This window comes from Oncorhynchus mykiss, chromosome 23 (genome assembly GCF_057628025.1).
Source record: "Oncorhynchus mykiss isolate SJ-2025 chromosome 23, ASM5762802v1, whole genome shotgun sequence".
NCBI classification, from domain to species: Eukaryota; Metazoa; Chordata; class Actinopteri; order Salmoniformes; family Salmonidae; genus Oncorhynchus; species Oncorhynchus mykiss.
In genome coordinates, this window is record NC_143044.1 from 13327066 (window position 1) to 13340000 (window position 12935).

Below are 12935 nucleotides of genomic sequence, written 5' to 3' on the forward strand. Positions count from 1 at the left end.
TGGGCGTTTATAGGGACTGCGGGTCATGCTTGTATAGATTTTATAACAGTGAGTCAGTGACAAATGCATTATGATTTTCACATAAACCAGTTTCGGGAGCCCCAGTAAAGCTGAAAAGGCCTAAATGCTTCCTGAGTTTATAACACAATTAATTTATCATAGAGAGAGAGAGAAAGCGAGAGAGAGAGAGAGAGAGAGAGAGAGAGAGAGAGAGAGAGAGAGAGAGAGAGAGAAAAAAAAAAATAATATGCAGCTGATTTGTTTTATTTGCCTGGCTGGCTCTGCCGGAGGCCAGTCGCATTGTTCAACAAGGAGAAAATAGGCGCCTGCTGCTGCTACGGCTCCAGAGGTGGGGAATAAAAAAATGTGCCCTGAGAAAGGTGATGTGATGCTCCGTGGCTCAGGTGTCACCGCCTGGCTCACACAAAACAGGGCCTCAAAACAAGTGGCTGTGGTTTGTGAAGAACAAAACACACACTTGTCATTCTTATGAAGAACGAAACACACTCGTCATTCTTATGAAGATGGCATTTTCTAATACACTGAGTGAGCGTTATTGGATGAACACAGCTGCCAGGTGTCTCTCCTACAAGGGGGATCTAATGTTTGAGTTCAAATGGGTGACATTTGGTGGAGGTTATTATGATAGATGGGTTTGGATAGATTAATGCTTTTGAATAGATCTGAGTAAACAGAGAGAGGTAATGATATTTAAGTAAACTTGGGTGAGCTCAAACTAGGAAAGCGTGAGTGGTGGCAATGGTGTTGGGGGTGGCGGTGGCAAGTAGTTAAGAAAAAGGGAAGGATGAGAGGGAGGGAGGGAGGGAGGGAGGGGACACTGTCAGCACTCTGAGACGCTTGCGCCCCACTGAGGAGTGACACGTATGTAACATGTATGTGCTCAGAGTTAGCATGCAAACTGTCAACAGCCACGCCACTAAAGCTGCTCTAGCTATGAACACACACGCGCATGGACGCACACACACAAACAACATATTTATACTTTCGTTTTTTTTTTTTTTATTAATTGTTTTTCAATAAAGGGACAAAATGGGTGTGTGAACAGGATAATGCAGACAACTGCCAGAAAACAAAGACAGTGGTTTCCCCAATACAACTGAACAGAGATCAGAAACAAATACAAAATAAAATGAAAAAAAGTTTGTCCAATGACCTTCGGCCAATCTTTAAAAAGTAAAGAAATAATATTATAACCTAAAAAGATCCCTTCCATGTCTCTATTTTAAACAGAGCATATAGGTAATAATAAATAGCAACTCCCATAGTAAAAGATAAAGTTCAAGTTCAAGTTACAACAAACAGCTCTCAGAACAAGAATAGAAAAGGCTGATAACAAAATATTCCGCATTGCCATTTACAAAAAAGGCTCAACTCAAGCAGGCTTCTCCACGTCTCCAATTCATTTTCATTTTTAAATATGCTTTGCATATGAAAGTATACCCAATCTAAATATAAAGCACCATTTAGTATTTGGCAATGAAAAATAAAACTGCAAAACATAGATTTTTTTTTTTATTCATTTATTCTGACGCTTTTTTAAAATTGATGTACTGCATATGAAGTAATTTTTTTTTTCTTAAGATGTTGGAATGTAGTCAGGTGGGATAGGTGGGAAAGACAGAAGCACAAGAACAGGACAGCCCGACGTCAGCTTGCATCACTGCATACAGAATGGCAGCAGGGGGAGGAGGTCCAAACCAAACTAAAAAAGATATGTACAACCTGTGAGCAGGAGCCAGCGTAGCGCGGCAGCCATTTTATGGCCCACTGCGCTCAATGTCGCATACTTCTTTTTTTTATTGGGTTTTATTAAATGTTTTGAACATACAAATAATTTGCACTATATTATCCTGCCAAATTAAAAAAATAAACCGTGGCAGCTTGTTTTGTTTTTTTACTACCAAAAAAGGTACGTAAATACCTGTAGAGAGAACAAGCAACAGTTGAAAATACGAGCCTCAATATAAATACTATAGTGCCTACTCTAAGTGAACATTGAATTCAAATACCATTCTAGAAATACAGAAAAAGAAGACCATAAGTGTGTTTAAGCATTGGAATTGACATGAGTGTGCATCTTTCTATATTTAAGTTCTCTATTATATATTCATATATCATCTTAAACCTTTCCCCAATGCAAATTTTATTCAACCTGAAGAGCCGCGAAGAGCCAAGGCAAAATAAAAAGTCACAGTTTTTATTCTCCATTTTATATATACTGTGATCGAGTCTTGAAAACCACCAAGACAGAGAGGAAAAGAGAAACAACAACAAACTTAAATACAGTTTCCCCTAAAGATACTGAAGTGTTATTTAAAAAAAAAATAAAAAAACATTTGAATATTTATACAAAAAAAAAGATTTGTACAACAAAAAAAAAATCTTGCAGTGTGAGCAGCAAGTTTGTGATCTAGCTGAGTGAGCTTTTACCCAGTCACAGCACTGAGTGCTTTGCTGGCGTTTCCTGGGGTTAAACAACAAAGGTCAGAGGTGGTCAAAGGTGAAGGATGAGGGTCAAGGATGGAGTGGCTGGCAACAGATTCTGTATTCGTCACTATGTAAAACAATGGAACCCCCTAGCCATCAGTCAGCATTTTAGCAAGTTTTCCCTTAAGCGTATACCTGTAAACTGGGAAAATTGAACAGTGCACTTCTTTTTTGTCCTATAAATGACAGTCTAACTTTAGACTTGACCGCTATACAGACGTTGTACCAACGTTAGACAATGTTAGAGTATCTGTACAGTGTCTGAGGCAGCGTGACAAGTGCTATTTCACCATCAACCGGGGTGGATGTCTGCAACTCAACAAGGAAAAAACTCTCCTTTCACGTCAACACAAACAGCAAACAGTACAAAACAGAAAGAAAACAAAAGTACCTCTGCCTTCTATTACAAACCTATGTATGATTATTTTGTCTAATCTCCACTCTTTCTTTTCAAGAGCCCTGGCATGAGTACAATGGCCTTTCTTAAATAACATTTTTCTTCCTTTCAAGTTTAGGCAATTCATAGTTAATCATCACTGATGGATAGAAGGTTCAAATGTATCGTAAAAAAAGAAATCCCCCGCCCCTCCCCAAAACACTCCATTCTGTTAGCTTCTAATTCTGTGTAACTTTTTTGACTAGCTTGTATTCACTCGAATGCCCTCATATTGTAGGGTGTGCTGGGAGATTACACTCTGAAATATCCAAGCAGCATCACAAGTTTGTGCTACTGTAGATACATGTCAACGCTCGGGTCTTCACAAAATGTTAAAAGTCCCACGAATTTAGGATTGTACATTACAGAGTACCTTTGTGTTCAGTACCTCCGCACCAGAAATAAAATATACAAACAATTCAGTTATACACAATACTGCCTGTACCGTGCCTGATGAAAATGTAAAGACACTATAATACATGTAATAGGTAGCTAAATGATGATTAACCAGAATTCTCCAAAGTATCTGTATTGGTATTATCAGTTAATCTTGTAAGTCACAGTCGACTTTAGCAGTCAGGTACTTGATGCAAGAACCTTTACTCGGGATGGATTCGACCCGTGTCCAGTATACAGCCGTGACCCCAAGCTTATAGCAGATAGGAAGATTATTAACCAATGCAGTTTCGAGATATTTAAAGGCACACTTTTTTTGTTTGTCTGTTTTACCAAATGATAGTACAAATTCAAATCTTAACACATCCTCATCTTTTTTTTTTTTTTTTTTGTTGAAGAAATCTAAAGGCTGTCACTGCTTCTTGTGTTAAGTAATCAAGCCAATTCATAGATCATGTTTTAAACCCCATAGGGACAGAACGTCTTTTAGAAAGACGAAGGTTAAGTGCCCAGGTCGTCCAGAGAGGGTTAAGCTGAAGACTGTTCATCCTCCATGTTACAACACAGAACTGTACATGATATGTGTTACAGAATGGATGCAGCATGGTCACTTCTTTCTTGTCTTTTCTTTCCTTTTTTTTTTGAAAATAAAAACCCGAACAAGAAAACAGCAACACATTTTACTCAACAACTAACCAACCAGGGACATTTTCTATTTTTTTTTTAATTAGCCAAAACATACCATGCATGCTGTCTAATTATAAAAAATAAAATAAAAATGCAGAAAAAAAAACAGTACACAACATGTAAATTATTGCACAAGAGAAAGGCTTGAAGTTTTGCGTCAATGCAATAGTATTGCCCCGATACAGATCATGCATTCAACGAGTAATGGAAACGGGGTGTGCTGGTGCAGAGCACGTTGTCCATCGGACTGGCAAAGGAAGAGGGGAGAATCTACAGGGGACTGGGGAGGGAGAGGGGGACTGATGACAGGGGAAACTCCCACTACTCCGACTTAATTTCGGCACTCAAGGGGCGGTCACTGTGCCATTTTTTCATGTGTTTCTCCAAGGTACTGTACACGCTGAAGGGCATCTGGCATATCTCACACTTGTACACGTCCTTGCCGATCTGCCCGTGTGTCTTCATGTGGCGTGTGAGCTTGCTGCTCTGGGCGCAGGCGTAGTTGCACAGCTCACACTTGTAGGGCCTCTCGCCCGTGTGGCTGCGCCGGTGCACCGTCAGGTTGCTACAGTTCTTAAAAATCTTGCCACAGTACTCACAGGTGTCGGTGCGCCTACTGCCGTCCTTGGAGCCAGGACGAGTCAGCGGAGCCCCCAGATGGGGAGTGCTCCCCCCGCTCCCCGTCCCGCTGCGGCCCGACACCCCCCCATCCAGCTCCCCAGGAGGGGTGGAGAAGCGCAGGCTGCCGTTCTCAGACGAGTGCTCCGATGGAGAAGAGGCGAAGGGCGATTGTCTGGAGTCCCCTCCGAAGTTCAGAAAGGGGTCCTTGAGTTGTCGGGAGGCGGCATAGCCAGCCAGCCACTGGGAGTAGACGTTCTCTGTGTTGGGGATGGTGGGGGTAGGCAGGTCAAACTCCTTCTCCAGCTTAATGCGTTTGGAGAAGGGGCTGAGGGGGCTAGGGCTACCCAGTAGCAGCTTCTTGGAGAGGCCCACCGAGGCTGCTTCGCTGGGGGATGTGCCACGCCCGTTTATGGCCACGGCCGAGATGCAGCCCCCCTCTCCACGGTCCGACTCCAGCGCTGAGTCCTCGTCACACAGCTGGCGTTGTGTGTGCTCACGGTTGTGGTGGTGTATGTGGTTTTCTTGGTTCAGCGCGCTGCGCTTGTGTGCGTGAAAGGCTTCGCTGAAATGCTGCATGCTGGCCGCCAACCCCATGCCCTGCATCACCTCAGGCAGTGAGCGAGGGATGGAACCCTCCTCTCCTCCTACCAGGCGAACCCCAACTCCCCCGACCCCAATGCTGCCGTTGTTCTCATGGTGCCGCGCTGCCTCCAGACTCAAGCTGAAGTGGTAACTGTTGTTGTTCCTCCTAGCTCCATCCACCTTCTCCTCTTCTTCCTCCTCCCCCTCCTCTTCCTCCTCTTCCCCCTCCTCTTCCTCCTCCTCTTCCTCTTCTTCTTCCTCTTCTTCCTCCTCCTCCTCCCCATTCTCCCGGCGCAGGCGGTTGTTCTCACTCTTAAGCTTGGCCACCACTGACTTGAGGGCGCTGCTGGCGCTGCCCATTCGCTCGCTGGTGCCCGGCTCGGGTGAGGAGGCTGCAGAGAGCCCATCTTCCGACTTTTCGGCATTGGGCGAGCCCGACTTGTGCATGTGCGTCTTCATGTGGCGCTTGAGCTTGCTGGCCTGGGTGCAGGCGTGGTCACAAAGATGACATTTGTAGGGCTTTTCGCCCGTGTGGCTGCGTCGGTGCACAATGAGATTACTCTGGAACTTGAAGCTCTTGCCGCAGAACTCGCACGACTTGGTCTTCAGAGGAGTGGAGGGCTGGGGGCCTGAGGTTGGCAGTGGGGTGGTAGGGGTGGTATGGGAACCCGAGGGGGACTGCATGGAGGGAGGCAGGGGAGGGGGGGTGGACAGGTAGGGAGGCTTTCCCCCACTGCCACCCCCTCCACCTCCTCCTCCACCGGGCTGGAATGGTTGGAGCAGCCGTTGCATATGGCTGGGCTGGTTGGGAGAGTGGGGGGGAGTGGACCCTGAGGTGTTGCCCGCCAGCTCCCTCAGCCGGCGAGAGAAGTCCATGGCCGATGGGGGGTCCAGGGGCATGGGAGGGTTGAGGCGCAGCACCCTGTCGAAGGCACTCGGATGGTGGGCTGCCAGGACCAGCTCCTCTGGATTCCGGTGGTGGGGGTCCAGGTGGTGGCGTGGAGGGGGACTGAAGAGCGGCGGCGTCGGGGGAAAACGCTGGTGCCCACCCCCTCCGTCCCGGCCCCCCGAGCCTGATCCAGGGATGCGGAGAAGGCTGAAGGGGCTGGCCTCGGGCAGGTGGAGACCATGGAGAGGGGGCTGCGAGGGGCAATCTGCGCCACCACCCAGGGAGGAAGGTCTGCCCATGCGGGGGGTGAGGGGGCTGCCATGCCCGTGCTCGCTCTCCAGGTAGATGCGGAAGCCATGGGTAATCTGGGCGTGCTGGAGCAGGAACCAAGCGCTGCCGTAGGCCTGTTTACAGGTGGTGCAGGTGTAGGTACTCGGCTCTTCCTTACCTGCAGGGGGACAAAGAGGAAGAGGGGACAAAGAGTAAGACTCATGTTCACAACAACAATCAATTAATTATTAATGAATACACATCATTGATCCCAAAGGAAATGTGTTAAAGAGTTTAGCTCAATTCAGCTGTGCTGCATTTGAATGCATTTAATCACTGTCTTATGGGTTTAACATATTATCATATTTTTAGAAAGGCATCATATGATGTCAGGGTAAATCTATCTTAATTATCTGCCTGATAATCTTAACAAAGACAAGACTGAAGAGAGGAAGAAAAAAACACAGCAACTCTTATCGAGGTCATGCCCCACATGACCAGCTTTCGCTAAAGGACTCTGGACACGTAGTGTGCTTGTGCGTGTGTGTGTGCGTGTGTGCGTGTGTGCGTGCGTGTGTGCGTGCGTGTGTGTGTGCGTGTGTGTTTGCGGAGGATCACAGCTTCCTCTAGCCTGCTTTGGGACACTTTTATCCCAGGTGACTGTGAGCAGTCCCTGCAGAGAACACACTCCCATTGATGTACAGAAAGAACCTCTAACAGAGAAACACAACACCACAGAGCAAATAATACAACAGTACTTAGGGACCATCCCAAAAAATGTATGCCTCTACTTTTTTATTTTATTTTAGACTGAAGGCATATCGACACAGACAGTATAAAAGTGTAATAATTATTTGCTCTGAATGGTGACACACACACACATAAGCAAGCGCGCGCACACACACACACACACACACACACACACACACACACACACACACGCTTCGTAAAGCTATCTAATCTGGCATAGCGAATTTAGTCTGTACTGCCTCATAGTCCACAAAAAGACACACACACGCACGCACACACACACACACACACACACACACACACACACACACACACACACACACACAAACACACACACACAGAGAGAGAAGAAAAGCCTCTTGCTGTGCATTACTAGAACCGCCCTCTCAATTGCGGCCCAGTGAAGTATTCTGCCGCTTGTGACAACAAAGGAACATTTAAAACAATGAATGGCTCTCTGACAATGACCTGTGGTCCGCTTCACAATGCGTGTCATCTCATTAAGCCCAGCCTGCTCCTCCATCAGCTCATTTACAAGATTAGATCATAAACGGGCCTCCGCTGAAAAGCCTTTCAATATGAAACCAGTTATATGGATGCAGACTCATGCACAGTCACACACACAGACACGTACATGTGCACGCACGCATGGACGCACGCACACACGCACACACACACACACACACACACTCACACACACACACACACACACACACACACACACACACACACACACACACACACACACACACACACACACACATACACACACAAAACACAGTACTGATTATTTAATAAAGATTGCAGCTCAAATGCTCTGCCTAAATGCACAGATTCTCCCACAGGTGCACACACTCACATGAACATGCGCGCGCGCACACACGCACGTACGTGTACAAACACACACACACACAGATATACAAATATTTAGACAATAATCAGATGAATGCTGAAATGTATAGCTATACAGACAGATAGTCATGGTAAAACACAGCAATAAAAAGTGAGCAGTATTGTGGTATCCTGGTCCACATGTGAATGGGTCATTCAGCCCATATACTCAGGGGCCATCCACAGGTTGGTTCCCCTTCAGACTATTTGCTCTACCAGACCCAGGCCTGAGACGAGACGAGCCTGGGAATCAAGTCCTAACAGATGAGCATGATAAGACCGACTGTTTACAAGTCATATCATTGCACTAAAAAGGGGAAATATATATAGGAAAGTCATTGGCAATGTGAATGAGCAACAACAACAAAAAAAATCGACTTTATTCTCAGAATGACGAGCCAACATAGTTAGCTCTGCAATCCTGCCAGACAAATAGATGCGTAAATACAATGTCAAAGGCCTTAGACACATTGGCGATAATGACTGAGGAGACATTTCCAGATAAAAAGCCATTTTGTGATAAAGTGGGGTATATCACATCAAATGAAAAGGTAAACAGACAGGGGTCAGTCACTGAAGCCTCCATACTCCTGCTAATGACTGGCAGTATGCAACCAGAGAATTAGCGACAACACTAAAAGGGATTCATGGTTTACCTTACAGCTTTTCCCCAACTGCAGTTTACCCTGCGCATCCCAAAAAAAACTAAAGGTCAACACTGTCGCCAAAAACAGCCATCAGTTAAAGTGAGCCATGTGAGTGGTCTGTGTCTGTGTTTCTGTGTGAGTGGTCTGTGTCTGTGTGTCTGTGTGAGTGGTCTGTGTCTGTGTGTCTGTGTGGGTGGGGTGTCACCGAGTGACATATTTCTTACACAACCTTTGTCTCACCTCTTGGGTATATAATGTGCGAGGGAAAAAGATGTGCCGAGAGCAAGGCTTCTCTGCTCTGCGTGTGTGAGAGGCCAGCAGTCGCTACTGGGCTGTGTGGTGAGGGGGGTGAGTGAGTGAAATGCGTGAGAGTCGGCGGTTGGGTTGGATAATCCTGTTAAGACATAGACGGGGGGTGTGTGTCTGTGGATCTCTCCACTCAGTGGTGGACTCTCCCCCGGACACTCAAACCCCTTTGTGTTCTGTGTGGCTCTAACCCACTGGGAGAATTCACACACGCACACACACACACACACACACACACACACACACACACACACACACACACACACACACACACACACACACGTATATGTACCACCTACAGTTGAGGAAGTCCAGCATTAGCTAGTAAATTATGGACAATTACAATCGGCAGAAATGTCTGCTAATTGTTGCCACCTGCAGAGGGTCTAACCCCTACGCATGATTTGCATTTCCATTTAGAGTTGTTTCTCCTCACATAGACATTTATTGATGTGCAAGAGCCTTGGGAAAAGTTGAAATGTTTGGAAATGTAGAGGCTTGTGAGAGTCGTCAAAGCCTGCTTCCAATTCAGCCATCTCTCAGATCAACTCTAACGAGACATAATGTGTGAGGGAGAGAGACAGACGGACAGACAGAGGTCGTCCTAGGACAGAGCGGTGGCTGGGGTTTAGCGGTGGCTGGGGCTTGAGCCCACGTCACTCATGACAGTAGTTGGCCGCAACTGCAGAGCTTGGCAGCATCGTGTTCCGATCGCAGACGGCGAGAGAGGAATGAGGGAAAGAAAGAGAGGAGAGAGTGAGAGAGCGAGATGAGAGGGCAGTAACATGCTGCCAGCTTTTAACACTGGGAAATGTCAGAGCCATGTAACCAGCAATGAGCTATCAGAGAACAAGAAAGGAAGAAAGAGAGAGAAAGTGAGCTCCCCCACACACTACGTCAGACATACACACACACATATAGACCATAATGCACCACGCTATACACACATACTCTAACATATTACAACCTCCCTACTTTCATATTGACACACACACACACACACACACACACACACACACACACACACACACACACACACACACACACACACACACACACACACACACACACACACACACACACACACAAAGTACTAAACCCCCTTAAGCTGAGGACACTAGAGAGGCATGTAGGTGATGTTAGATGTGAGAAGGTGGCACACACACACACAGAGGTGGAGAGTCATGAAACACGAGACTGGATGGAAGGAAATGTGTGTGTGTGTTGAAAGTTCCCCAGCTTACTGCATCTCTCTGGGGAGATGCACCACTCTGAGCAGATCGCTTTACAGGGCCTAAAATAACTCCACTGTTCCAAGCTGTGAAGATACACCCACACACACCAACTAAAACACACACACAAACACACCCAGCCTGTCAGGGACATGGCAGCATTTGCCAGGCAGTAAGATGTACACCATGGCACTGCCTGAAAAAGTATAATACATACATTTATAATTTGTAGGATTATGTCTTCTATTTAAAACAGAGAGAGGAATTCAGAGAGGGAGAGATGCGAGAGAGTGAGAGTGTGTGTAATGCCCTATCTATCATGGTAGAGAGCAGACATCTCTGTGCTACGTCTGGGAGGGTGGCAGTAGCAAACAAAGATGGATGCCAGCTTTAAACAGCTTGGGCAGCTTGAGCCCCAGACACACAGTCTCCTATTTCTCCTCTGCCATCTTACCAAGTATACATCCTCTACCTGCACCAATGTCACACATGCGCATGCACACACACACCCAAGACAATGTAAACTCCCAACCGTTCCACGTGTAATATGCCCCCACCCATTCACCAAATATGCAAAACCGCTACCCCCACTCTACATGTTACACACGCTACACACTATCCAAACACGCATCACAAACACTGACAAGCAGAACAAACGGCCAGGCTGACACATCCCTCAACTCTAGGCCATTTGGACAGTTCCCTTTGTCCCCTGTTCCCCATCTCTCCTTGTCCTTACGCTCTCTTATTAACTATCTCTCCATCCCCATTCTCTCTCTCTCTCTTAGTTTCTCTCAGTCACTCTCTCGCTCCCTCCCTCCAATTCATGGCTCCCTCGTTGTCTCACTCTCTCTCCCTCCCGCTCACTCCCTGTGTTGTTGTGTCCTTGGCTATGCAGTGCAGATTCCACCTCTGGGTGAGATAATGGTAATTGAGGTAATGGAACATTGCAGAAACAGGATTAGGGAATACGGCAGAGAGAAAGGACAATGTCCCCTAATAGAATTTGCGAATTCTATCAGCGGCTTAAGCTTTCAAGATCTCCTGAAATATTTATGTGTGCATGTCCCTTCACCCCTGACCAACTACGCAAATATATTACATTACCTTAAAAGTGTATCATGCATTAGGTATAGAATTACACAGGGATGTGATACCTGCAACATACATTATTAAGGTGCAAATATTCTATAATACTAAATTCTGTGAAACCCCAAGAATATTGTTATTGTTTATAATTATGATTATTATGATCCATATCACTATCATTAACACATTGTTGGTCACTACGTAAAGCCATCTACTCTGGCATGGCGAGTTCAGTCTGCATTGCCTCATAGTCCACAGAAAGACACACACACACACACGCACACACACACGCACACACACACGTCTTTGTCCTGGCCCAGACTCTCAGTGGTGCGCCAAATGACTAACCACAAACAAAGGCCTGTTTGACCAACACTTGCTCCCAGACAAAGCCGGAGCAGGGAAGTCCAGGGAACAGAGAGCAGGGAGGAATCTTCTCCACTGAAAACTGGGAAAACCACCCAGTGTGGCGCGCTCTGCAAGACACCAGCAGAAACGAACATCTCTAGTCAACAGCGCGTAGCACCTTTCCTGCAGTCAAATGACCAAATCGCCCTCTAGTGGCCTCCTGGGTGGAATGTTATTTATATGATTTTTTTTACTTATTGTTTTGAAGCTGAACATCCGTCTTCTGTGATGCATTTAAGGTGTAGTTTTGGGATGCAAACTCAAAATGGAATACATTTCAGCTCCACATCTGAAAGGGTACAGGACCCAGAACCATAGTCCAACATAGTCCACAGACACAGAGGAGAGGAGAGGGAGGAAGGGAGAAAGGGAAAGGGAGAGGGAGAGGGAGAGAGGGGGAGAGAGAGAGAGCGGGAGAGAGAGGGAGGGGGGGAGGGAGGTAGAGAGAGAGAGAGAGAGAGAGAGAGAGAGAGAGAGGGAGGGAGGGGGAGAGAGAGGGAGGGAGAGGGAAGGGGAGAGAGAGGGAGCGAGAGGGAGAGAGAGAGCGGGAGAGAGAGGGAGAGGGAGGGGGAGGGAGGGGGAGAGAGAGGGAGGGAGGGAGAGAGAGCGGGGGAGAGAGAGAGGAAGAGAGGGAGCGAGAGGGAGAGAGAGAGCGGGAGAGAGGGTGAGGGAGGGGGATGGAGGGAGGGAGAGAGAGAGAGAGAGAGGGAGGTAGGGAGAGGGAGGGAGGGGGATGGAGCAAGAGAGAGAGAGAGAGAGAGAGAGCGGGAGAGAGGGAGGCAGAGGGGGGAGGGAGGGAGAGAGCGAGAGAGAGAGCAATGGATAGAGGGACGGAGGGGGATGGAGGGAGGGAGAGAGAGAGAGGGAGGGAGGGAGAGGGAGGGGGATGGAGCGAGAGGGAGAGAGAGAGAGAGAGCGGGAGAGAGGGAGGGAGAGAGCGCGCGAGAGAGAGAGAGCAATGGATAGAGGGACGGAGGGGGATGGAGGGAGGGAGAGAGTGCGCAAGAGAGAGAGAGGAATGGATAGAGGGACGGAGGGGGATGGAGGGAGGGAGAGAGTGCGCGAGAGAGAGAGCAATGGATAGAGGGACTAAGAAAAACAAGAGAAAAATAAATTACGCTTTTTTGTCTGAGTTGTTTCTGATCCATGTCCTAAACCTCTGCAAATCAGTGGAAATGGTGTAATAACTGTGAAGTTGAAAGGTGAATCTCGATAGGAGAATT

General features: G+C 47.1%; 1 protein-coding gene across 2 annotated transcripts in view; it reads right to left on the bottom strand.

The window, feature by feature from the left end:
* Positions 1-1003: 1003 nt before the first annotated feature.
* The window catches only part of LOC110502455 (BCL11 transcription factor A), a 52068-nt gene continuing 40136 nt past the window's right edge, over positions 1004-12935 (bottom strand). For both annotated transcript variants that reach the window (XM_036959945.2, XM_090216927.1), the window contains exon 3: positions 1004-6567. In XM_036959945.2, the coding sequence (XP_036815840.2) occupies positions 4349-6567 (2219 nt within the window). In that variant the 3' untranslated portion in view covers positions 1004-4348. The remainder of the gene's footprint in view (positions 6568-12935) is intronic.